At 49.9% G+C, this 26,877-nt stretch overlaps 1 protein-coding gene across 12 annotated transcripts in view; it reads left to right on the forward strand.

Annotated features, from left to right (window-relative positions):
• Dab2ip (DAB2 interacting protein) overlaps positions 1–26,877 on the forward strand; it is a 178,724-nt gene that overhangs the window by 124,137 nt on the left and 27,710 nt on the right. Inside the window, exon 1 of one of the 12 annotated variants that reach the window (XM_013153407.3) lies at positions 9,672–10,341. The exons of the other annotated variants lie outside the window; for them this stretch is intronic. Within the exon in view, the coding sequence (XP_013008861.1) occupies positions 10,160–10,341 (182 nt within the window). The 5' untranslated portion in view covers positions 9,672–10,159. Of the gene's footprint in view, positions 1–9,671; positions 10,342–26,877 lie in introns of those variants that run through there. 12 annotated transcript variants of the gene reach the window in all.

The raw sequence follows: 26,877 nt of genomic DNA on the forward strand, positions 1-26,877 counted from the left end.
GGTTTATAAGAGCTCTCTCAAGCCTGCTTTCACCTGTTGGGCCCATAGCCCCTCCTTCTCTGCAGAAGAATAACTACAGGAAAGGGAGCTCCGAAATCTCCAAGGTGTGTGCCCTGTGCTGTTGTTTCCATGGACCTGCGTGGATTAAAACCCAGTTGGTGGAGGAGGATCAGGCTTGGGGTGGGGGAGGGGTATCTGGTGCCTTAGGCTGGCCAGCTTTGTCTGGGTGGAGCCCTGGCCCAGAGCACTGTGACCTTCCTGTCACTGGTAAGAGACCTTTGTCAACTGTAAAATAAGTGAGGGGTCCTTCCATTGTCAGGGTTCTTCCGATTGCTTGGTAATCTCTTGCTTTGGGACTGGTAGAGCTGGGCCAGTGCCAGGGTTATAAGGATGTGGAGGAAAGACATAGGAACAATAAGAAGGAATATTTAAAGGTTTGCATTGTTCAGGATACTGTGCTTCATGCTTTATATCCTGCCACCACTGCCACCATCCTCTCCCCGCTACACCTTGAAGCTGCCCCCCAGCTGATCTCCTTACTTGCACCCTTCTTTCCTTGTAGTCCATTCTCCACAGCAAGGGCAGTCTCTAAACAGAACGTCCAGGACACCTGCTCACCTATCCTGACTGTTCAGGTAGCCTCTGGTGAACCCAGTGTGGGTGCTCCTGGACAGCTCCACCACCTTCCTGTTCCCACTGCCCATCAGTCCCTGTTCACTGCTCCTCCAGTACGCCAGCCTGATCTTTGTCCTTATTTCTCTTCCTGTAACATTCTACCCAGACGTGTCTGAGACTTGCTTCCTTCCTGCATTCCTGTGTTAGTCCGCCAGTCTCCTTCCCATCTGGCCTGGAACCTGGACTGAGCCCTTTGGGTCACCTGGTCTTTTATACAATGTTTGTGTATTCTCTTGAACTAGACTTGGAACCTTGTGAGAGTAGGACTTTTATGTCCTACTCCCTCATGTGTCTCCAGTACCTAGAATAGGGGCTGACTCATGCTGATGAATGAACACATAGACATAATTCACTTACTCTTAACCCCATGAGGCTGGCATATTGCTTTATGCATTTTTATAGATGAAGATACTAATTTCAGAGAGGTAGATTGACTAGCCTAAGGTCAGAGCTGCAACAGGACAGAGTAGGCTTTGAGCCTGGTATCTTAGCCTGTGGAGCTGCCACCTTTCCCTAAGCCATCAGGCCTGCCTTCATGGTTGGGTCAGAATGTGACACTCCCCCAGCCTGCATCCAGGACGTGAGTGGAGCTTCAGTGTACAAAGAGATAAAGGGTGGAGACGAAGGAAATAGGAAAAGAAACGATGGAATCTGAGAGGTCCAGAGAGCAGGTCGGGGGCCTAAGCAAGGGTCAGGACTGGGAGCACTGGTGAATGCTAGGGGCTCTGAGAGACCAGCTGTTATGTCCTACCTCCGGGCTCCTTGTGCTGGCTCTTACTCCTGGCACACTTTGTTTCTTAGGAGAGTACAGGCCTGACCTGGCTACCCAGGGTGAAGGAACACATGGTGAGAGAGAGAGTCAGTCCAGCCTTGCTGTTGATGTTGTTGTCACGTCGCCTTAATCAGCCTATTTTTGGGAGCAATGACTTCATCTCCTGTGATTCTTGACACAGCCATTGTCCATGGAAAGATTGGGCTTGGCACATTCCACATTACCCCAGTGAGCTGGGTTGGGAAAGCCACTTGGCAGTCCTGTGCTGACTTAACTTGGAAGCTTGGAGTCATGTCTTCCTCCAAGAGACTGCACTCCCAAGGGCCTGACAGACCCTCTTAGATATGAACTCATTGACCTGGGAGCCTTGCAGCAAGTTCTGTATATTGATTAGAAAAGCAGACTCTAGAGACAGGTGATTTGTCCAAGTTCAAATCAGTCCTACAACAGCTTTATAGCTGTGCCACTTTAGGCAAGTTTCTTCCTGAAATCTTTGAGACTGAGTTTTCTCAGATGTAGAATGGGCAGGGTGATGTGTCTACCAGTGTTGGTCACACTAATGCCGCTGAGATCTCAAATACAGGGCCTGCTTCATGCCAAAAACACATCCCAGCCCAGCCCACTCCTCAGAGCTCTTGTATCAGAGAGGAGCCATTTGGTGGCCATTCCCTGCCCCAGCTACCGAGAGAACAGATTCCAATGCAGTATCTGACAGGGCTAGGCTGGCCAAGGTGCTCTAGAACCAACTCCACAAACAGCTTCAGGTAGGGTAATCAGGGGCTCAAACATTGTAAAATCCCTTTGATTCAAATATTTATCAGTGACAATTTTATCTTGATTTATGAAGAAAATAATTGTTAATGAAATTAATAGTATAAACAAGATTTGGGAAGGGTGGGTAGCCAGAAGAAAGTGGTTATTTAAACACACTTCAAAGAACACCCTTCTGTAGCATCTAAGCAGCACTATTTGCATGTGTAATGATAGTGCTAATTATAGGTGGCCTCATCTGTTAACAAGTCTGCCTGGTTGTGCTACTTTACTGTAATCACCCACTCAATTCTCTGGCATGCTTTTCACTAAAGATAACAACAACAATAATAATAATGCCTATCATTTTTTGACCCGTTGCTATGTGCTAGGCATCCTGTTAGGCACTTGGCAGTCATCATCTCATTTCATCTTCATAACAGCTTTGTGCCCCAGAAATTTGTATCTCCTGTGTATAGAGGTTGAGGCTGAGGTTCAGAGAGGTTAGCTAACTTCCAGGGTTCACACAGCCTAGAGGGAAAAGCTAGTTCACAGATTCTTTCTTCTCCATGCACTACTGTTTTTCTGTGGACACTTGACATATGTTCTTACCTTTTATCTCCAAGCTTTCTTGTTCTCCTTTGGTTTTCTCAGGAACTGCTGTTTTGCAGAACAGGAAGCAGAGAGAAACCCCAGCTTCTAGAGTGAAACCAGGCCTGGAATACCCTTGCTTCCTGTAGTTGAGTTGGGGGCAGCAGCCCCTCCAGACTCTTCTCTGAGGTCTTGAAAGAGGCCATTTGAGAGGGAAGAGAGGTTACCTCTCCTACTGAAACAGGGCTAAGCCTAGCCTCTCAGCCAAAGAAAATATAAGGCAGTAAACAAGTGGGAGGATACTAGCATGTCATAAATCAATTTACATACAGTGTCATTACACTGGAGGTTGCTCATGGTGGCTAGTGGCCAGATGTAGCCCACATATCCGTGAAACATTCATTATAAGCAAAGTCTAGATTTCTGGATTCTTTTAAGGTTTGGCAGCTTTTGGCCTGTATTTTTGTCAGATGTCCAAGTCACCCCGAATTTCTTCCTCTGAATGCTTTTCTTAACTCCTTTCAGTCTCCCTGGGATGAGATGAGGTGTAATGTTCCCATTCCACAGATAAGGAGCTGGGGCCTCAGAGAGGACCTAATCCTACTGGGCCACTCCACAAAGCTGCTGTCAAGGCCAAGACTTAAACTTCCATTCTCACCGTGCACTGTGTGTGGTTCTTGCTCTTCTTTACTGCTCTGACAGTATCACACTGCCCTCCGGCCACTGCGGAAGGAAAGAACCTTTCATGGGCCTAATGACTCAAAAATAACCAACAGTGAGCCTGGGGAACTGTTCCTATCTCCCCTTCTCCATTTCTACCCCACTGAAGGCCAGAGGGGACTTGGGAAACCTATTCATTTAAACTCAATTATTTTCTTGAAGACAGACGGAACTGAATTGGGTCAACGGCTATATTTGCTGTGCTCAGCTGTTTCCCCTGCAACAGTAGCACCCACCCGGTCTGTTGCTGGGCTGTGTGCCACCAGGCTCACCAATTATAGCTCCATATTGGTGACCATTCTTTCTCAAACCTGGCTCAGAAAGAGGAGCTGTGAGTAAAACCTGTCACCTACCTCTCATCACCCAACAGGCAGCAGGAACTGGCCTGTTGGCTAGTGTGGCTCAGGCCCCAGAACCTTGTGACCACTATCTCCCAGATCTCAGCTTCAGATGGGAAGCACTTAATGTCTAACACCTGTCTGCAAGGGAGGTTCCTGTAGCAGCAGTTTCAGGAAACTGAGGCTCAAATAGTGCCTGCTGGAGAAGCATGCCCGAGTCACACAACAGGTCCTCACTAGCTGTGTGGTGTGGAGCAAAGAAAGTAACCACTCTGCATATGTGGAAAGGAGGTATAATGTGACACACCTCAGGTCTACACCACTCTGATATAAACAGGATGCCCTGTGGCAGCAGCCAGCTCATGGCTAACCCGCTGGCAGTGAGAAGTGCAGGGTGTGCCAGACACAGAGCATGGTGGGAATATGGGTCGAGGACGAACAATGGCTGGTATGAAATTTTTCTTAAGTTCCTGCTCCCAAACTTCCAAAAGTTGTTACAGGCCTCCGGTTGGGCCAGGCTTTCCACTGGGCCCTCAAGGCACTCCCGCTGAGCCACCAGCCTGTTGCATGGATTTCTGCTTGGCCATAACACTAGTGTGCCTTCCCTTCTGCTAAACTGCCAGCTTCCTCAGCGCACAGACAATGTGTCTCATCCACTTGTTTAGATGCTGGTGTTATTCCTTCATAACTCTATGGCCTCAGTGTAGTTCTGCCCCTGGTAGGTCTGATTTCTCATCTGTAAGTGGGAGCAGTGGTCTCTCCTGATACAGGTGGCAAGTAGGTCACTGGCAGCACCGTGCAAGATGCCTACATGGGTCAGACTTGGGAAACAACTGGGAGGAAATCAGACCAAAGGTCACCTGTCCATCCTCCTGAGGCAGGAATGTCTGGAGAGAAATGATTGCAGAATTGCTCTTTGGTGACATTTAGCCATAGGAATGGAGTAATGGCCTGTGGGCCTTCCTTCATCTCTGCTATGATCCTGTTGTAGAGAGCTGGGCTTTTCCCTAGGACAGACTCCTGTAGCCTCAGTGACCTCTGGTGGCCAGGGGTGGAGCTGGGGCAGTTTGAGACTTTACCAGCATTTATTTGCTGACAGGCACCAGTGCTGGCATTAGATTTTTTTTTTTTTTTGCCATTCATGGAACCTGGGGCACAAGAAGATACCCTGCAACACTCCCATAATATTGTCACTGGTCCCAAAATTGAAGATAAAGGGACAGTTTAGAGAAGTTTGAACTTCATGACCTCTCAGGAAGCATGTGTATGAACTCTGGCATCAGGTGTCATGTATACATGGTATGATGGTAGGCTCCAGATGGTGAGGTGGGAACAGAACTTGAGGATTGGGGAGCGGGTGACCTTGTTACGGACATAGGAGGGAAGCTCTATAAAGGCTCAGTGAATGGCTCCGTGTCTCCAGTGGGCAGAGCACAGGGATGAGGGGGACAAACCATAGGTTGACCATTGTGTGGTGTACACTAGGTGCCAGTCATTACAGGCTCATGGACTGCAGCCGACCTCTCTTCTTTGTGTTTTGATGACATTCAGGAGCTGACCTGCTATGTAGGTATTGCCCTGTACTTGGCACTGTGACAGCCAAAAAAGAAATGCTGACCATGTCTCATTGCTTCTTCGAGTAAATTTACTCTTTTCTTGGGAGGTGTCACATGGGTGGGAATTTACTCCCACTAAATGCTTTGATGGAAAGGTTACATTTTGGAAGCCAGAGTGTGTCAGCATCACAGTTGGGGGAAAGATTTCAGGCTTTCTAGCAGCTGAAATCATCCAAGATACTTGTTGGAGGTCTGGCAGATTGGGGTGATGCCACTGGGCTGGTGGTGGGTAGAGGTAGCCAGATGGGCAGCACGCTGACTAGCCTAATGGGAGGAGCAGCAGATTACTGAGTGGTAGAGAGGGAAACAGGATTTGAGGACCATGGGCTGACTGTACATTAACCATCCACACACCTCACCAAGTGAGCCCCCAGGGCAAGAACAGAGAGAAGCAGCTCCGGAGTGGTGAGCTTGGACTGGCTGCTTGGACTAAAAAGGCAGACTGGGGTCAGATTGTTAGGGACTTGGAATCCCAGTTCCTTCTACAGCTAGCTGTGTGACCTTGGCCAACTTTCCTACCCTTTCTGTGTTTCGGCTTCATTTTGAATCAGAGGTAGTGTGTACACACAAGCCTGTGGTACTTGGAGTTTAAAGGAGATAATGTACGTAAAATACTTTGTCCTAGGCCTGGCACAAAGCAGGTGCCAGGACACATTTGTTGTTGGTGATGATAAAGCAGCACATGCATGGATGTGTGTGTTTACATAAATGTGTAACCCAGTAGTATTGAAACTACTTCCCAGAGCTGGTCCCCAATCTAATTTCAAGCTTGTGCCCCACTCTTAGCTAATTGTGGCAGGGAAATCTTCGAAGCCCTTCATCTTGAACAACCAGGCCCTAGGCCTGCTCCTCTGCAGCTATCTGTCTCTGGTGCTGTCCCTGCTCAGCCTGCAGACTCAACCTGAGGTAGCCGGTGGTTTAGAGCAGCATGTCTTCCAGAATAGGCCTCTGTCTTCTTTCAGATTCCAGGAAAAAGAGAACCAGGGTCACAGGGAAGTCTCACCTCCCAGGATACAAGTAAATCTCTGTTCACAGTTGCACAAGTGTGTCTGTAGAGTCCCCTGGTGGTCTTGGGACCACACTTCCCAGGAAAACAAAAACTTTACAAGGGGAAGATTCTAGAGTCCCCTAGAGGCCTCACCTGGCTGGTAAGGATATCTATAGACCTGAAAGAAGATAAGACATCAGGACCCTGAGCTCTAGGGAGGAGACTGACTGCAGGCTCCCAGGCCCTGAGGAGCCAGAGATTAATAGACCCCAAGGAGAGCTCCACAGGGCAGGCAGTGGGGATACCCAGGGCACAAACTCAGGAAGAAGGACAAGAAGATAGCACACATCCCTGTGCCTGGGGACACTGGTGAAGGTTATTTTTAGATGGGAGCACTGAGCTGGCCCTTGAAAGGTAAATGAAAATGAGAAATAAGGGCAGGAAAGGAATCCAGAGGACCCAAGAGTGTGGTCATGAGAAACGGCAAGGCATGCTTAGGGAAGGGTAGGAAAGGAGGAGGGCCTTGTGGCTGACTGCCCTGATACAGAGGTGAGGAGTGGGAGGGAGTAGACAGGACCTGCTGATGTGGGAGGCCTGCATGTGGGCAGCTAGGGTCATGTGGAGGATGCCCAGAATCAAGGCAGCCTCTGAAATTCTCCTAGTTACAGGTGGCCAAGGGTGGTCACTGTGTGCTCCATACTTTTATAGGGCACTAAAGATGATTCTAAAAGACATCTGCAGATCTCTAGCTGGGGCTGGAAGAGAATAGAGGCAGTAACATACTTGAGGTCAGATGGCGTGTGTGTGTGGATGGACGTCTTCTGGCCCTTGTTTCCTGTTATCACCCTTTCCTGTAACAGCTGTCATGTAGAGAAGACCTGTCATAGGGCCTTGCTTTGCTGTAAGACATTAGAACTATAGATCCACTTGGAAGAGAAGGCTTCTTCCCTGGAGGGAATCTAGGAAGAGTTCCAGGAAGAAGGAATGTTTGAGTTGGAAAAGGAGACAAGGAGGACCCGAGTACTAGACGCAGTCAGTTGTCTGCAATACAGATGGTTCATCTTGTGTAAGTGACTTAGCTTCTCTGGATTTGACTTCCTGTGTAAAGAAGTAAAAAAATCTGCCTTGTCTCTTTGCTGCTATGATCACAGGATCAGTGGGAGAAGACCTGACTTGGAGCTTAGACCCTGGAGGTGGTGTCCAAGGATGGGCTTTGCTTCCTTTGTCCTTGTTGCCTTGGCTGCTCTGGAGCCAAATGGCTCCAAATGGCTCTCTGAAACTAGCATCTATCTTATGTCCTCCCCTCTCTCCTGCTAGGGAATGTCAAGATGTTGGATAAACTGAGATGAAAGCTGGGAGAGTAACTTGTCCCAGACAGGTGATCACTATTAAGTGCACTTCTAGTTAGCAGTCTGCAGCCCAGAGGGGAAACTGAGAGAGGCTTTTGGACTTTGGGGGTGGTAGTGGCAGATGCAGATATGGACAAATGGGGCATTGTTGGACCACTTGTGGTCAGGATCACCCATGCCCATAACACACCCAGCTAGGAATCTGGGGCCAGCAGGGGATGGAGTTAAGTTAGGGACCGTCAAGGTTGGAACTTGCTCCTAGAGCTATAGTAAAACATCCTCACCAGACATGTAGTTACCATAGCTAGGATCCTGCCTGCCTGTGCAGTAGATGCCTGACACAGTCCAGTGTTTAACAGAAGTGTGTTGTAGCTGCCACAGGCTGGGCTGGCGCCTGTGATGCCTCAATTAGAGAAGCAGGAAGCAGGCAGGCCCCTAGGCAGGGGCTTTCCTCCACCATCTTTTTATCCATATTTCCTCATAGGGACTGGATTCCCCGAAGCCAAGGCACAGTTGGCTATGCAACAGCATCCTTCTGAAAGTCTCCAACCCTGGCCTCAGGGAATGGGAAGTGATTAGCCCTTTAGTGGTGGCTGTGAAGGAAAGAGTTCTGATCTTTGCAGATAGTGGAGGCTAAGTGGAAACTGGTGCTGTGGTTTGTTTAGTGGACTGGGGCAGAGTGACCAAGCAAACATGTCTGGTTGACTGGAGGTGCCTTTCCCAGAAGGATCTGTGTTTTAGTGAGGAGTGTGATATGCTTGCCTAGCCACATGGTAGCATTTGGCATGTGTGAAAGCATGTGTGGCCCCAGACTTTCAAGCAACTTTCTTCCTGTCTCCCTGAGCTTCACTCTTGCCTTCTGCCTTGTGGACCGACCTATCCAGGAGCTTACCACAGAAGTTTCCTGTAGTGGAAACTTGAACCCAGAATTGCTGCCCAGACAGGGAACCAAGGGACTAACCCCAAGTCAAGAGCCCCATTTCCTTTTGCCTTCTACTCTATAATAATGTAAGCAACCATGGTGGTCTTGTCTGGACGTTAGCTTGTGTTGCTTTTTAAAAATGCTTGCATCAGGCATTGTGGCACATGCATATAATCCCAGAATTCCAGTGGTTGAGGCAGTAAGGTTTCCATAAGTTCAACAACATGAACTTCATAACCAAACCCTGTCAAATAAATAAATAAGTAAAATGTTTGAGTGAGAATGCCGGGGAGGGAAGGTGTATGCCCTCCTGGGTCTTCCGATGTTTAGTAGGCCTTAAGCCCACTCCTGCCTGAGAGCTGTCCTGGAAGTAGAGAAGGTTGCTGGACCTAGGGTCCCCTTCTTGCCCTGGAGCACAACGCCAGAAAGTGGCTGCAGCTGGAGGCAGCTGCCGTGGGAATGTCAAACCACTAAAGGACTTGGGAAGGGAAGGGCCTGCTGGGCCGGCTGCTGCCTCTTGGGCGGGGCAGAGTCCGCTGCTAACAACCTGGGAGAGTTGGAGGCGTGGCATCGGCTGATGGAAGTCTGGAATGCTCGGGAGTGGCGGGAGCGGCACAGGGGGCAGAGGTTACCTTGGCGCACCCCCAAATCTTTTGGCTCCCCAGCCTCCTCCTGGCTGGCCTGGCTCAGAGCCAGAAGAGAACCCATTCATTCTGTACCGTGTGGAGAGCCTGGCTCAAGGCCTGTTGACGTTACCAGTGAGCAGGTAAGGTTCTCATGGTGATGAAAAAGAGGAGAAACAAACATGGTGACCTCAGAACAGTGCTATGAAGAAAATGAAAAAGGTGATAATGCCGCTGATAGGGGTGGGTGTTGTCCCTTGAGCGAGGATAGCCTGAAAGAGAGAGGATTTTGATCTGAGAAAAGAATGAGAGGAAACCAGCTTTGACACCAGAGCCAGGACCAACCCAGGAATGGCAAGTGCAGGGGGCCAAGGATAGCACCTGACCTGGGTGGAGCCAGCACTCCAGGGGAGTGGCCTGGAAGGCTCTTCTGGGCCCAGCCAACTCCTGGTGGAGTTCTGTTCTGTGCCTGCACCCTGCCAGAGGCCCTGGGAAGGAGACCTGCCCATGACTAGAAGCCGTTGTTTGCTTTCAGGAGTCCTGAACTTCTTGGACCTGGAGGTTATGCCTTGTGGTTACCTTCATTGAAGACTGTAATTTTCCACTTGTTCCTTGGAGAACCCGGAAATCTGGATGTTCTCACCACTGTTTTTTTTTTTTAAGTGATTTTTGAAATTTCAGCTTGGCGGATATGGATTCAGCCTGTGCTTTGCTGTTCAGGGAAGCCCTCCTAGACTCACCTGTGAGATGACGGCTCTGGCTTCGAGGCCCACTCTTGGCCTGGAGAACCACCAGGGGCTGCACCACTCTCGGATATGGGCCTCTGTGGCCTCGGACTCCTCAGTGACAATTTTGGCAAGATCCTGGGCCGGGGTGAAGGGACTGCTGTGTGGAGACCAGGCCGTCCTTGGAAACCTGACCTGGCTCATGGGCCTCGGGTGCCCAGAGCTAGGTCAGCAGAGAAGCCTGCACCCCCAGAACCCCTGCCACCAAGAAGGTCTGTGGGTAGCACTGAAAGAGAGAGGAAGGGAGGGAGTCCGGGGGACATAGGAAATTTCTTTCCGTCACGAGCTCTCCAGCCAGGTGTGAGGTTGCCAGGCCTCTGATGGGAGTTGGGGCTGGAGGGTGAGGGGCTCTTTCTCCCATAGAGGCTTGGTTCTAGAACCCAACCAACCAGTGAGTTCTGCTGCCATCAAGAGCCCGCAGTCCTCTGCAGACCCCACCAGGGCTTTGGAGGAAGAGATGGTGGGACTGAACTTGCTAGGCTGACTCCTCCCTTTCCCCAGGAGTTAAACTTTGTAGAGGCTTAGGGAGCTGGCGAGGAATGGAGAGAAGCTGTAGACTCAGAGCATGACCCAGGGGAAGTCAAAGCGGGCAAGGCTAGGGGACCTGGAAGGTGGGCAGTGGGCAGATTGGCTGCTGATCTTAGCCCAGGGAACTGCGTTGGGAAGGTGGACTCAGAGGAGGGGGTCTGACCCCCAGGCTGTTGAGCTAATAAGTGCTCTGTCTGAGCCCCCTTTGCCTGGAGCCAGCCCAGCACAGGTGAGGACTGGTGAAGCTTGGCTCCCTCAGATTCTCCAGCCACTGCCTCTCGAGACAGATTTAATAATCTGAGTCTGTCTCTTGCAGTTAGTATTGCAAGAGAGAGTCTTTACTTCTAAAACTTTTATTGATCCAGACACTAATAAAAAGTAAGAGGTTTTAGAGCAGGGTTTTTTCCTCCTCTGATAGAGCAGTGAACATCAGAGCCCTAAGCAAATTTGGGACTATGGTAAGGGCTGGCTTTGTTCAGACCCTGCCTGTTCAGGAAGTCTTCCTTGATTGCTCAGGCCTGCATTTCCTATCTGTTCTCCGTGTCCTGTGTGCCTCTGTTTGTTCCCAGAAAGACTGAGGCTACCAGGCTGAGGCATTTCATAAATCTTCCTTCTACCTGATGCAGGTGGTAGGAGGCAGTGAAGGCCTGACTCTCTGTCTTGTGTCTTTCTGGGTTTGGTTCTTTGGCTGCCCTGGTCTTTTTTTTTTTTTTTTTTTTTTTTTTTTGCATATTCATTTCATAAGTACTGAGCTCATGCCATGCCTTCAGTATACAAATGGTGTTACGGTTGGCCACGCAGAACTTACCTTATGGTAGAAGAGACAGATAAGAATAAGTAGAGAAACAAAGTAATTCTAGATTGGGTGAAGTTCCTCTACTGAAATGTAAACCTGGGACCTTTGTTAGCTTTGTTCAGTGCCTGTATTCTCAGTGCCTAAAATAGTGCCTAGCACATAGTTTGCACTTAGTAAATATTTGCTGGCTAAATGAACAAGCCGATATGAAGGAAATAAGTGTTTCATAGGCAGGGCAGGACCTGTTGTTGACAGAGCAGTCAGGGAAGGGTGAATTCCAAAAGATGCTGGAAAGCAGAGGTTTGGGGCCGGCAGTGGGTAGGGGGGAATATGTTCCTGGATAAGGTCAGGGAGTATGGGACCAGTCCTGCCAACTCCTTCCATCTGAGGAGTTGGGAGCTGTTCAGAGTGCTCTAGAGGAGCCATGATTAAATAATTTTAAACCAAGGAGTTTAATAGTATGTCTTGCATTTCTAAAGTACCATTCTGACTCTGTAGGAGAGAGTGGGGAAGCTATTGACAGGGAGGCTACCTGCCCTGTGGGATGCTGGGTTGAGAGGTCCCCAAGGGAATAGCAGTAGGATATGCTGAGTTCATCCTGAAGGCTAGTAAATGGAAGGTTCTTGACTTGTGACTCCTGGGTTTGCCTCTGAGAGGCTCTGCATGGAGTATTTCAGGTTTGAGGTTTTGTGAGGCATCTAAGTGATGTCAGGCCTCTCTATAGATAAATGTATAGAGCTGGGAGGAGGGGAGGGCTGGAGAAGGGAATTTAGGAGTAAGGAGCACTTGGAGATATTTAAACCTTGGGAAAGTGGAGCCTCCCAAATCACTGAGGAATCCTAACACCTGTAGGAAGGAAGCGCCAAGACGCAAGGCTTGGGTTTCCAGGAAGGAGCCAGCTGTTGGTGGCTGTCACTGGCATATAAAGGCCTTTGGTGACGTAGAGAGCCAGTGACACCAGAAGTGGTCTCAAGTGTGGTAGAGTAGGTAGGGAGGCAACATCCTGGGGTGGCGAGGGCTCAGCTGTCTGCTGTCAGCGAGCTTGGGTTTACCATGGCTTACTCCGTGAATCCTAACTAACCTGGAGCCTGCATCAGATTGTCCTGGCGGGATCCCTGGAGGTGCTGCCATACTTCCCCATGTACGTCTTGCTTTTCTGGCTTGTGCTAAGTCTTCTGACCCTGTCTTGCCCCTTCCATTTATTTTCCTTGCCCCTGTCTTTTGCTGGGCCTGAGGTCACTAAACCAGAGGTTACTAAACCCTAGAGTTACAATTGCTCCAACAATCTGAGAGTAGAGAGTACTTATAACGGCCCTTCTCTGGAAGGCTTCTTCATGGGTTTGGCTTGCAGAGAAACTTGAGATCTTTTACAAATATTTTGGTGGCTAGGACCTTTACTTACTGAAGGCTCTGCAAGCTCTGAGGAGAGTTTAAAATGTGTTTGGTTTGTAGCAAAGGGTTGCAGATAGCATAATGTCTGATGCGTTTTTAGTGCCCATTGAATGAATGCTACTTAAGTATTTGAATCTTCTGGGTTCCTAGTTGCTTTGTTAACTTTTTTTCTTTTTCTTTCTTTCATTCCTCTTTTTTTTTTTTTTTTTTTTTTTTTTGGTGTCTGGGTAACCAATGTTTTTACATGTGTTTTGTGGAGGTTGCTGTATTGCTTCATTTTATGTATGAGGAAACAGAGGCACAGGAAAGTGAAAGGATTTTCCTAACATCCTGCCCTTGCAGCGTAACAAAACTAGAATTTCAACTGGGGTGTGCAGAATCCCAAACCAGGCCTCCCCATATTGATTAATCCCTTGGGTGAGCAGTGGTAGATGTTAGACACCCAGCTCTCCCATTGAATGTCAGGAATTGCAGCCATGTGCTCTGCCAAGACTACTGGCATTGCTCCTGCTCCTGACCACCTGTTTGGCACCCTTCTCCATGTGCACACCAGATGTATCAGGCTCCAAGAAGAAAAGATGAGACTGGCACTAGACTTCATTATGCTTTGGGGTGCTTGTGGCAGAAGGAGCCCCCAGCTGTGGAAAGTTGTTGAGGTAGCAGCTGTGGGTGGCTTATGTAGCTGGGCAAAGCCAGGTGAGCTGGGTACCACAGAAGACACCTGAGAGGTGGGGAGATGTGACCCAAAGAAGGATCCTGGAGAGATGAAGCCTTGCGCTGCTTTTCTCCTGGTGGCTCATGGAACTCTGGGCTCTCCTACTTTTTGCCCTCACTCCTGCTCAGCAGACTCAGCCGGCTGGACAGCCAGGGCAAGCTGTTTGCAGCTTTAGAGAATCTGGCCACAGCCCAGCCTTTCTCAGACTTTACTGTCTTTTGAGGAAAGGTAGATTTTAGAAGGTAGTGTGAAATCCTGCCTGGGAGTCATTGAGGGTTCTTTTCCAGAAAGAAAAGTGACTTACCAGTCACTACCTTGCAAGCTACTTTCCTGTTCTGTGCCTCCCTAAACATCTTGGGCTACCTACTTCAGCCTAACTAGAAGCTGGTGTAAGTGTTCGCTCTGAGCCAGGCCTTGTTCAGAACCCTCCCAGCATATGAGAAAAGTACTGTTAGGAAGCCCATTTGCCACAGGAAGAAACTGAGGAGGACCAGAGAGGTGACTAGACTTTACTAAGACTGTACAGGTGGCAAGTGGTATAGGCCAAGTTTGAACACCAATCATTTGTCTATAGATTCCCTGTTCTTAACCTCCAGCCACAGATCCTTGTGTTTATTGGATGCCAAGGGTCCACAAAAACACAATGAGGGTACTAAATCCTTGACTGGCCTGGCACTGCAGAGTTAGGTATGAGGCGTCCACCTGGCCTTGGCTTTTCTGATGGAGGTTAACTATACCGTGCCCACTGTGGTCCGAGCCACTCCAACCAGACCCATCCCAGCAGACTTTTCAGCCTAGTATTAAGATGAGACAGTCAAGTCTCTTCCTTCTCCCTGTCCCCTTCCATTCCTGTTTTGACAGCTGGGCAGGCAGGGAGAGGGACATTGTGCAATCCCTTTTACCTTGGAGCTTCAAGGCCTTGGGAGAACTATGTTCCCATGTCTCTGTATCCTCCATTCCTGGGGATAAGCTGGCTTTGCCTGAGCCTTGGGTCCAGAGGACAGTTGCTCAATCCTGCCCTGCTTCCTCTTAACTGCAGCACCTGTTAGGGAAGGCCTGGGTGTGCAGTATTCACACTACTGCACAACTGACAGATCTGCTTCTCTCTCTCTCATCTGCCCTTCCAACTCCCTCCTCCTGTGGCTCCACCATCTCCATTTATGTCTCCCTGCAAGTTGTGCGAGAATTCGTGCTTCCCAGTTTTCTTATCTGGAGATGCAAGAAGTGACGAAAGAGACTTCTTAGAAGTCTCTGACTTAGAAGCCCTGTGGTTGAGTGTCTCTGACAAATGTTGTCCCCTTTTCCCTGCCATCTTTTGTCCTAAGAGGGAAAGATACTGGAGGACATGCAGCAGGTAGATGTTGGGTGGGCAGAGTCCAGCTGTGGCTGGCCTCCTGTGGTTGGTGACCCAGCTCCACTGCTGACTTCAGCCTCCTTGTGTGAAAGTCAGGCTGATACACTGCCTGTCTTGGAAAGTTGTGCAGAGTAAAGGAGACAGTGCCGCAAAGTTCTGAGTGCTATGGCTGGATTCAAAGATGGCCACCATTCCTACTCCTGTTCTTGAGAGTAAGGCCCATTGCTTTTGTTTTGGGGTTCTTTGGAACTTCCAGGTGAGATTGGGATTTTTAGTGTTGTTTATTTAGCCTATAGTCTTTTAGAAGCCCAAAACCTCTAATCTGGTACTGACTTTTTTCTTTCCGTCTCACTTCCTGTACAGAAAAAAGGATCTGTACCTTTAAATTCCTAACAAAACCAAGTGAGACACTGGCCCTTTAAAAACATACTACAGAGAGTTGGAACATGGCCTTTGTTTAACTAGCCATGATTAGTCCCAGTGGACAGGACTGGAGTGGTGTGTTTCAGGCCAGAGTGGACTTGGGCTGGCAGGGGCTGGCCTGGCCTCTCGGTGTTCCTGGCTTGGGGAGCCTGGTGGCTGTGTTGAGGGATGGTGAGTGGCCCCAGTGGAAGCTAAGATAGGGAGGCTTGGTAGGAGTAAGACGGCTGAGCAGCCTCCTGGGCCCAGGGGGACCTGAATGAGCTGAACAGAACAGCGTGAGACAGAGTAGTTGCCACAGATATCCAGTGTAAGGAGGAGGAAGAGCTGTGGAATTGCTCAGCAGTCGCACTGACCTCCACTGCCCCGACATCCATTGCCTGCCCAGATTGTGGAAGCAGTCAGAATAGGCCTGCCCCACATAGCTACCATGGAGAGAGTTTCAAATGAGAGGGGACCCAGTGTCCGTGTTGCTTTGGGTAGGCGGGGCCCTGGGAATGCTACATAGGGAACTGTGAATTCCAGAAACTGCTCAGTATTCTGAGTTGAGGAGTTTGGCCTTTGCTCTGAATTCTTAGACCTGGACTGGGCTGGACAGCGCTGCACTACAGTTTTGAGGTACAGTCATCTTCACTGCAACCCTGCAGTGGGACTGTCTCTGGTCCTGTCTCTTTCTATTCCTTCTCCCTGATCCATTGGCCCTTTGAGTGGCTCGGAGGTGGGCAGACAACAGAGAAAGTTGTGTCGGAACCTGGAATGCATTTGGGCTTCAGCTTAACCATTTGGAACAGTTGTCAGAAGACAGCTCACTTTGAGACCCAAAGCCAAGTCAGAAGCCATGTAACTTTCAGGCTGGAAGACAGAGTGACTCTTCACTCAGGGTGTGCCCCATTTCTAGAGAAGCCAGGAAAGGGGCTTGTCTTAGCCAGGACTCAGGGCCTATTGGTCCTAATCACCGTCACTCACTATCAGGCTCAGATGGATAAGATTGCTCATTGGCTTGATGCCTTCTCAGCATTTTACAATGTCACTAGGAGTGCCAAAGGCAGGATTTGGTACAGTTCTGGTGAAAATGAGGTGTCATTTGTCACAGGTGCCTTGTGAAAATTGGTACATTTGGTGACATGATTTCTGTAGCTTTGGTGAAAACCCATGGCATTAGTGGAAAGGGATAAGTGTTTGTAGTTGGAGGCCAGATAGGCCTTTTGCCTTGCCCTGTGCCTGTGAACCATGACGCTGAACAGCTGCTTACCTTCTCAGAGTGGTACTTCCCTGTGGGGGGCTGGAGGCAGTTGTCATTTGTGCTGACGAAGCTCATAGAGGTGGTGGTCTTTGAGCCAGACACAATCAGGAGGCCCTAACTGTTGGGAGTGTCTTACCTTGAACAAAAGTGGGCAGCCACATGTGACTGGAGCTAGATGTCCTGAGCAGGGCTTGCATGACTGGCTTGGGTCATATCTAGGAACCTGTACTTTTGAGTACATTACTTGCCCAACTGGAATCCCTTGAGCTAGATGCCTAGTGACAGACAGTGCTGGCTTATCTGGCATCAGCCTGTCCAGACTGTGAGAAGCAAGAGGGAACTATGAACACTGCACACAGTCTGCCCTTGGGGAAGCCCCTCAAGGTTTCTGAGTCTCAGTTGCCTTAACTATAGTTTAACTGCATGAGAATAAGAGGAGTGGGGGCTGCAAAATATAGAGCCATGTCTAGCATGAGCATTCCTCGAGTGTGGGCCAGCGCCCATGTGTGGTGGATACATAGGTACTTGAGAGCCCCTTTGGTTTTCTTTAACATGGCCTCTCTGAGTTTCTGACCTTGGCAGTGATCTAGGAGCCCTATGCTTTTGAACAGTCTTGGTTATAGTCTGAGAAGCAGACTCTGTTGGCTTCTGGGACTCCCATACCTCCAGCTTGGGGAGCAAGATGGAGGTAGGAGTTCCGAGGCCCAAAGCCCGAGACTCAGTGCTGGGGCTAAGGTACTATATACTGGGCAGTGTAGTAGTGTCTTGCAGGGGAGAGTGGGGCCTTAGCATAAGGACTTCAGCAGGCCCTGCAGTGTGGGACAGCCCATTTGACAGGTGTGGGAACCAAGGTGCAGAAGAAAGGAGGCCCATGCACCTTTGCCTCTCAGTGCTCCTTCCCCTCCATAGCTTTTCCTCTTTTCTCTGCCTGAACTCAAGCTGCTGATAAGAGGGGACCCTGTATGGCCACAAAGCCCCTCCATCACAAATGTGGTTAGAGTCAGGGACCAGCCTGAGGATAAGCACTGAGGATGGAGTCTTGAGTGTCCATGCTTATTCCCAGATGCATCCCTTCTTACCTGGGGGCCTTTGAGATACCTGCCCCAAATGGCATGCACTCTTAAACCTGTTCACGTTAGGAACAGAGCAGGTGAGGGTTGCCTGGGATCACTTGACAGAGGAGCTTCTTGAGAGACTAGCTATGGAGATAGGCAGGATCTGCTGACCAGGTAGAGTGAGAGGGGTGTCTTGAATATGTCAGTGGATCAGGAGCATCAGGGAAGCGCTGAGCAAGGAATCTGCATACCCAGGATGAGTTTCAGCACCACCTTAGCAGAGTGTAGCAGGGTGTTGATCACAAAGACCCTATGGAGACCTCAGTGTATGTCAGTTGACCCCTACAACAGCAGTGGGTTTGAAAGTGGTATCTTTCCTCTTTTACAGTTGAGAAAGCTGAGACATGGGTCAATAATTTGACCAAGGTTAAAGAGCTTTTCAGTTTTTTGTTTCATTTTGAAACAATCCACTAAGTTGCCCAGGCTGACCTTAAACTTCTTTTAGTCTTCTGCTTCAGCCTCCTTAGTAGCCAGGATTACAGCTATGCCCCACAATGCCTGGTTGTCTGTATTTTTAAAGAAGGCCTCTCTTCCTTCAACCCATCATCAGTTAGTGTAGGAGCAGGTTGATAAGTGGCTGGTCTTTTGTTGGGCAGAAGCCTGGTCCCCAGAGGGTAGGGAAAGGCAACAATCCTTAGATCATCCCATTACTTATTTGAACAATCTGTACCATTTCAGGAAGCCACATGACATGGCACCTGTATTGTGGGTGGAGGAGATGAGTCCGGAGAGGATGCTGCTGTCTATGTCCACCCATTCTGTGGAGTGGGCAGTGTAATCCAGTGAGGGCTTCCTGGAGGGGAAAGCTGGGAGGGATTAGATAAGCAAGAGGAGAGAAGGAGCCACTTCCTGGGGAATGGGAGTGCTTGTTTTTAGCTCATTTCTTGTTTTTATTTCATCATTCCCCCCTTGGGTCCTATGTCTCCATGGCCCTGAGGCTGCTGTTAGAAGTATTTACAGTTGGGGGTGGGGGTAGGGATGCGAACCAATTGGAAACCAGCTCCGCATTCAGTGATGTGATCCATTATACAAAGGGAGAGGCTGGATATGTTCAGAGATGAGACCGGATTGAGCTCAAGGGGGAGGGAACACTTCTGCCAGGGCCTTGAAACATCTTAAGAGGGTCTGAGTGGAGAGGTCCAGGGGAGGAGTGCAGAGAGGCAGGTGGTGAGGCAGCACATGCGCAGTGGGTGCAGGAGTATGCGTGTGCCAGATTGACAGTGCCAGGGTCATTGCTGATGGAGCTGGGGTCAGAGCCTGAGTGCTGTGGGGAAAAGTTGGGCTCTTTTTCTGGGGCTGAGAAGGTAGGGGCTTTCCTTTGGGGAGAATGCAGGAGAGCTTAGGATTGGGAGGTATCCCTCTCCCTGAACTTTCTGATCAGCAAGCCAAGCCTAGTAGTTTCTCTTGGGGACTAGGAGTTGTAAGCAGGAGGGGCTGTTGGCCTGCAACTCACTTTTGACGTATCCAAATCCCATCCTATTCGATGAGTTTCTTTGTATTCTGTCCTTTTAAAATTCAGGGCACTTTACGGTTCTACTGAGGTTTATGAATGTTTAAAAACTGCTTTGCGGTCCCCAAAGTAATTTGACAAGTCTGACAGCTATTGATTAAAAACCCAAAATTATTCAGGCTGCAGGATGACTTGGGGGATTAGATGGAAAGGTTTTTTTTTTTTTCCTTCTGTCTCAGTACCCCTTCTCCAAAAAGGAAATGAGATGTGGAAAGGTAAGTGTGATCCCAAATGTCTTTTGCAGACTCCATAGTCTTACTGGAAAGCAGGGGTTGGAGTCTGGCCCAGGTGCTGAAGGCTGCCCTTCTGACTAGGGGCTAGGCCTGTGAGCCCTGGGCAGCAGTGAGCTGTCACCACTGGGCTACTACAGGCAGTGGTATAGAAGTAGTGGCAGTCCCTTATATATATAAGGAGTTGAATGGGGCTTCTATGGTTCTCTAAAGTAGCTCAGCCTGTAGAAATAGCAGCCAAGAGAGAGGAGGGAATTTGTTCAGGGTCTGTGGGCCCAAGGGCAAGAGAAAGAGGACCAGGACCAAGGTCAGAAGCAGAGTACCGGTGGGTCTATATGGTGGAAGGACCATGCTGCCTAACAGGGTGCCAGGATCCCAGATTTTCCCTCCAGACTATAACCCAAGAAGCTACACCCACTCTGTAAGCCTGTTTTCTCTTCAGCAAAGTAGATGTGTACTAAGATCCTTTGGAATGACTGAGAGTGTGTGGCTGGGCTTATCAAGCCTGGGTTTGAATTCCTGTTCTGTCCCTGAGGCATTGCTGCCTTGGGTGCAAGGTTCTTGGGAGAAGGCTGTGAGATAACACCTGTACTTGGATAACAACACAAGGCCTACATCAAGCACACAGTAGGGTGCAGTAAGTGGTTGTTACAGAGACAGAAGAAACAAGGTGCTGGCTGCCACAGTGTATTTGGGGCAACATCTATGGAGCACTATTGGTCCCTAGCCTTGGGCTGTATGAACTGAGCCACAGTTTACAGTGAGCCCCCAGTCATGTTTTGGTCACCAGGGTATGGACCTTTTTTAGTATCCTAACTTTGTGGTATTGGAAATCTCAGGAGTCAGGGAGGACAGAAAGCTACCGCATACCATATGCAAGTGGGTTGTCATACTGGTTCCTCATGTTTTTGCTGTGACCTGTTTCTGGCCTTAGACTGAGGAAACTGGGGTGGAGGGCCATGACCATGCCTCTGGGTCCAATTATCCTAGGGAACCTTCCCAGGCTGAGTGGCCAGCATCTTTGCCTTTTTAGGAAAGGCTGTGTCTCCCCTGGGGCAACTAGGCAGCTGCATTCTTCTCCCCTTCTGGGATCCCAGCTGGGCTAGGAGTAAGCTCTGCTTTGCTCAGTGGCCAGTTCTCAGCAGGGTTGGGCTGGGGAATGATGGCTCTGCTTTGCTGGATGTTCTGGTGGGACATGGTCATGTTTATGTCTTGCTGCTTGATTCCCAGAAGGTCAGTGCCCTTATCTTGACATGCTCCAGGACTATGTCCAGATAGGATCTCCTTCCATTGTGGGCAGAGAGCTCTAGCACCACTGTCTGGGCCTGCCTGCTCTCTCTATAGGCAAAGCATGCTTTGGCTTGAAGGGGCCTAGTGAATTTGCTGGGTTTTGACTGCAGTATCAGCAGGACCTGTCAGCTTTGGCGTGGCATGACTGTGAACAAATACCTTGGCCAAGGTTTCTTACTCTGCTCTAAACCTGGTCATCGTGACAGTCAATGGCATGTGACCAAGCAAGCCTTAGGTTCAGGGACTGCTGGCCTAGGATTCACAGACAGAGGAGCGCCACCCCTCTTCCCATATGGTCTTACCTCTTAGGTTCAGTAAGAGAAATTAAGGACTTTTTAATAATTTGAGGCATTCTGGGTATGTTATCTTTTTGTTGCTATGACAAAATACCTGAGAAAGGCAACTTTCAGGAGGAAGGGTTTATTTTAGCTCACAGTTTCAGAGGTTTTAATTCATGGGCTGCTGGCTCCAAAGCAAGGATGTCATGGCAGAAGATCCTCCTGGTACAAAGAGCCTGCTCACTTTAAGGCAGTGGGAGGCAGAGAGAGTAACAAGTGGCTTCCTTGCATTATTGTTTCGTCCAGTGCCTACCCTATTGAAGTACAGCCCTTCAGGGCAGCCCTTTTCTCTATTTTCCATCCCTCAGGTCAGTCATCTCTGGAAAGACCCTCACAAACACATCCAGAAGTATGCAGTATGAATTGTGTAGGTGTTTCTCAATTCAGTCAGGTTGACAGCCATGATTAACTAACTATCACAAGGGCATTTGGGCAAATATGGTTGGTCTCAGTTTTGCACATGGAGAAAGTAAGAAATTTGAGTGTTTAGGGGAGAGAACAGTGAACAGCCTGAGAAATCCTTATCCCCTCATTCCCATGTCAAAAAGTATAACAGATCACAACAGAAAGGTCAGCATTGATAAACTACATCTCTATCATTCAACTGTGTTGTTCACAACTCCTGAACAGTACATGATCATGAAGTTGGTGAAGGAGGCTGGGGCAGTCACAAGTGACTGTTGATAGTTGCTGAGACACACCTTGGCCTTCCTGGACATGCCCCTGCAATGTTTCACTTGATCCTTGGAGCAGCGGTAGGGAGATGTCGTTATCTCTGCTTAAGGATAGGAAACAGACCTAGAGAACTGCATAGGCTCTCAGAGTTGTGTGTTGTATCAGGAACAGAGATGAGGTTGATTCCTAGCTGGGCGTAAACCTTTTGGGCTTCTGGCTGTTTCCTGCTGGTAGTGGCATTTCTGTAGCATGCATTCACACCTGTGCTTGGGCGTGTTTACTCTAGGGCTCCCTCTACTGCCTGCCTGTGTGTCCTGCCTGTCCCATTGCCCCAGCTGCCTGACAGTGCAGGCACTCCCTATGCAGGGGGTCTTGTAGGGGTCTTCAGCTGCTGCTGGTATATACTAAGCCACCAGGTGTACACTGTCTAAAACCGATCATTGCCTGGCCATTTGGGGATAGGTGGAACTGAGCTGGCATTGGCCCTTCTTGGTCCCAGCCCTGTCTTGGTACCTTGCAAGGCATCTTCCTCTGTCCTTTTGAGATTGGGAGGGTGACACTAAACCCTTCACTGTCCACTCTCAACTTACCTACCTAGAGCTTTGAGCATCCGTAACTGTGTCCAGTAGAACTTTACAATTATCTCAAGTTCTGTTTTTGTTTTTGGGTCCCCTCCCTCCTTTAAATAATGAGTTTTCTGAACTTTTGTGTCACTAACCTTTTAAGAGAAAAAGGATCTGAGTTGAAAAACAGCTTATGTGGAAGGCTATCAGATAAGGCTGTGCCCCAAGAATTAGAACAATGTCCCCTTGTTCTGCTGCCTGGCTTCACAATAAGCTGCTGTTGGGCTGGCTCTGTTTCTAACAGCAGCGTGCTCATGCCCATGCCATGTTTCCTGGGCCCTGGGAGGGGCTCTCGCCACACCCAAATGAGCCGGTCATAGTGAGCAGTGAGCCTGGCAATGGACCTTTCTGTGTTCTGCCCATGGTCCCCTATGACCTTGTGCCCTGTGACAGGCTGGCCCATGAATGATCTGGAATTCCTGATGCCACCTCTGGCCACCTCCTTCCTGGAAGATGTAAGAATTCCCTGCCCTGGAGGATACAGGGAAAGGTCTTCCTGTATAGCAAACCAAGCTTGGGGATGAAAGGACAGCAGACATGTGACTATAGTTCCTAGAGGGCTGTCATGGGACAAGAGTCTGCCATGTTTTTGGAGGTCCTAGAGGGCTGGAGTCATGGGGAGCAGGGTGCCACTACAGAGGATAGCATGAGTTCCTGGGATCTTGTCTTTCACCAATATTCTGGAGTAAATATTGTAGTGCTGCAGTTGGGAACTTGCCTTAAACAAGCAGTGGTCTGATGGACTCACCGACAGCTCTTTCTTGTCCTTTCTCTCAGGCAATAGCTGTGTCATCAGGGTTTGTGGGTGCAAGGAAATCTCTATTCATCTCAGCTGGCTTCCTTTCCATACTGACCTGAGCTGGTGAGATATGGAGGTTTTCATTCAGGAAGTCTAAGGTTCTGACTTTCAGTACAGGTCTAACCCTTCCCATGAAGAACCCTGCTGCCCAGCAGAGGGACAACTCTGTGGCATCCTTTCCCAGCACAGCCTGGTGAATGGCACTGTTTGGCCAGGGAGCCTGAGAAGACTTCATTGTAGAAAGGGCAGTGATGAGAATGGGGGAAGGGAACTTCCTGGCAGGAGGATGGCATGTGTGTGGAGGCCTGCCCGAGAGACTTAGGTCCTGAGGTGGAGCTGCTCAGCAGTTAGACCACAGCAAGTGAGTGGAAGAGGGAGGCGGACCCCCAGCCAGCAGCACTGAGTACCAAGACTTGGGCTAGAACTGAATCTTATGGTCTTTAGAAGGACCCCACCCCATCACAGACCCAAAGATCTGGGAAGTGCCTCCCCCTGAAAATCTTGTCTTTTAGCATCAGTCTCCATTTGAGGTAAGAACTTGTCGTCTTTTTTCATGTAAGGAAATAGACTCAAGTGCGATAGCAACATTAGGAGAAAGGTGGGACCCTGAGTCTAACTTCCTTCACTTAATGCATGGTGAGGTTTCATCCATCTCTTGAGCTGTTGAAGATTCTGTGACATGTGTACAGTACCATGGTACCTGCCCCAGGTGTGCTGGCTCTGCCCTGGTGAGAAGTGGCAAGTGTGTGGCACAGCCTCTCTGAACATGGTGTATCTGCACTGTGTTCTTGGCAGGATTGTTGTAAGAACTGGTTCAGACCTGGACTGTGGAGGTGATCAGCAAGGGTAGAGATCCCTAGCTGAAGTCTTTGCCCTCCTTGTTATCACCTTGCCAAAGGGATCAGACTCTTTGTTTCTAAGGACAACAGAAAGTCAGGGGGAAGCTGTCATGACACTGGCGACTGGGAAAAGCCATGCAATTGGACCGCCTTCTCTGCCTCCTGTCCTTGGGAATCAGTGAGGGACCTAACCCAGGTGCTAGTGGACAGTAGAGTCCCTTCATGCAACAGCATCAGACCCCAGGCTGCACATCTATGGACGGGTGGGCAGGGCCCACACCTGGGTTACATTCTGGCACTGATCCTCTGACACATGAGTAACTCTTCCTCCCCGAGCCCATTTTCCCTTAATGTAAAATGGGTAGATGAATGCTCCTGGCAGAGTTGTGTGCAGCTGAAGTGAGAAAAGGAATGTACAGGTGAGCAGGGCTGATGTTCACCCTGTGCTGAGTTTTGGTGGGTACCTCCTGAGAGTGGAATGGGAGCAAGACAGAGGCCAGTGCCTTCTCACTGTTTACCTAAACTTCTGATGTTGGGAGGCTATGCCTTCATTGCCCCTAGGAGCCTAGGCAGTGTTGGGTGCCCGTCTTTTTCCCTCCCTCAGGTGGCTGCTTGCGCAGCCTGGCTAGGTACAGACTGGAGGTGAGAAGGAAGTGATCCAGCCATATTTGGCATAAACCAAAGGCAAGGTGGGGTAGGGGCCTACCTTGGGTGACTCATGGGGCAGGCAGTCCTTGCTGTGGAGCTAGGTAGGTGACACTGTAGCTGGTAGGTGGTTTTTTGGAGTGGTGGTTTTTAAGCCCTGAGATGGTCCTGCCAGGTCCAGGAAGTGATCAAATGACCACTTTTCCTTTCTGAGCCCATGTTCTTATCAGCTGCCTGCCAGGCACACCCTGGCAGACTGTGGTAGCCCAGTTCCCTTTGGGCCAGTGGGGTGAGAACCAAAGTTGTTGTGTATCAAGGCCCAGAGACAGGAAGTATGGCAGGCAGACTTGAGATTGAGTGAGAAAAAAGTGCAGATACACAAACCCACATGCCCTGCTACCACTCACCAGCACTCTGAGACCCAGGGACAGCCAGGAAGACCTTAGAGGAGCCACCTTCCAGGGCTGGGTGAGGCCTCTGCTCATATCCATCCTCATGGAGAAGCCCTTGGCCAGAGTCATTGCTGTCCAGCTGTAGTCTGTGTGGCCAGGGCAGTCCAGGGTATCTTAATAGGTCCCAGTTACCTCTAGCCTTCTATAGGTAGACCTGGGCCAGCTGGAACATGTTTGTGGGACAGGACGGTGAGGAAGGGGAGGGTTCTACAGCCACAGCCTCTGAGCTATGACTGTTTTGGGATCTGGCTAGGGCCAGCTGGGTTTCTGGGGCTGTCAGGGTCCTTAGGTCTCCGTGGACAGGTCCAGCATGCTAAACCTTGCCTCCCATCCGTCTACTCAGCCAGTCAGCATGTTCAGGCACCACAAGCAGGAACCAGCCTGGTTCTGCAGCTCCCCCTTTGTACTTTCTGGGCCCTGCCAGACCCACCTGCATTCCCAGCATCCTGATCTGGCAGGACTTTCCAGGCTGGGCCAGAGAGCAGTGTGATTCAGGCCGTGGACTGTTTGGGGACCTGGACATGGGGCCTGCAGGTCCCAGCTCTTCTTTTTTTTTTTTTTTTGCCTTTTTCCTTTTTATTGGTACCGGGGATCAAACCCACGACTGCCTGCTTGCAAGGCAGGCGCTTATGCCGCTGAGCTAAATCCCCAGCGCCCCCCCCCACACACACATACTCAGCTCTTCTTAGGTGAGGTGATTTCCCTGCTATCTGAGGCAGAGCATCTTCTGCTCAAGTATGAGGCCTATCTGAGAGGGAAGCGTGGAGTCAGGGGGATAGGCTACCCAGCCCCAGCCCCAGCCCCAGCCCCAGCTGGGTTCCCAGCCAAGCAGAAGACAGACCTCCTTCCCAGAGAATTTGTCAGTACTGCGGTGGGAAGGAGGCCAGGCTTGCAGAGACTCCTCAAGGGAACAGGCTGTCTGAATGGTGTGGTGTGGTAGGTAGGCCGTCATGTGCCTCTGTGAACTGGAGCATCCCAAGAGAAGATCCTGGAGGAGTTGTGTGTGCTGGTGAACATGGGTCTTGGGGAGAAGCTCCACAGGCAGCTCCTGAGGGTTTGGGTGAGTTCTAAGCTGACTTCAGCGACCTCACAGCTTTCCTCTTGTCCTGTCTGTTTCCTTAGGGCTTTCAAAAGCCAGCTTCATGCTGGACATAGGCAGGGGGAGAAGGCTGACCGAGTCTCTGGGGGTGGGCTGTGTGGGGTGTCCAAGAGCTAGGGTCCCACATGCAGCTCTGATCCCTTGCAATGCCTAGTTCATGTGCATGCAGGACTGTTACCATGGAGATACGGAGTTTGGGATAAGAGGGTGGCCTCTGCCCACCTGCAAGGCCTCTGGGCAGGGCCTTTCGAGCCTTTGTCTAGATTCCTGAGTCCATATATCATGTAACTCAGCCCCAGGTGGTCATGGAAATGGATGTGCAGAATGTGTGCCCTGCAGGGGAGTGTTTCGTGACTCTGCCAGGTTCTGAGTCCCTCCAGGTCAGGGTCCAAGCTCCCACCTAACTAAGATAGGGAATGATGAACTGAACCTTCGGAGCATTGGAGCCAGAGGTCAGTGGGTATTGAGGAATGGAGTCTTTGTGGGCTGAGCCCAGGGAGGGAGATTTTTACCCAGTTCCAGGAGTTTGGGCTACAGACACAGGTGTGGGTAAGGCATGCTCAGCCTCCATGCCAGGAATGGTGTTTCCAGGCCCAGCCAGAGCTAGGCCTTTTCCTCTGCCCCAGCTGTGGAGGAAGTGCCAGTCGGGCAAGTACTATTGGCTTAGGAAGGGGCTCTTTTCCGT

The sequence above is a fragment of the Cavia porcellus genome, unplaced genomic scaffold, assembly GCF_034190915.1.
Source record: "Cavia porcellus strain 051 isolate PalLab524CR breed Dunkin Hartley unplaced genomic scaffold, mCavPor4.1 scaffold_1, whole genome shotgun sequence".
NCBI lineage: Eukaryota > Metazoa > Chordata > Mammalia > Rodentia > Caviidae > Cavia > Cavia porcellus.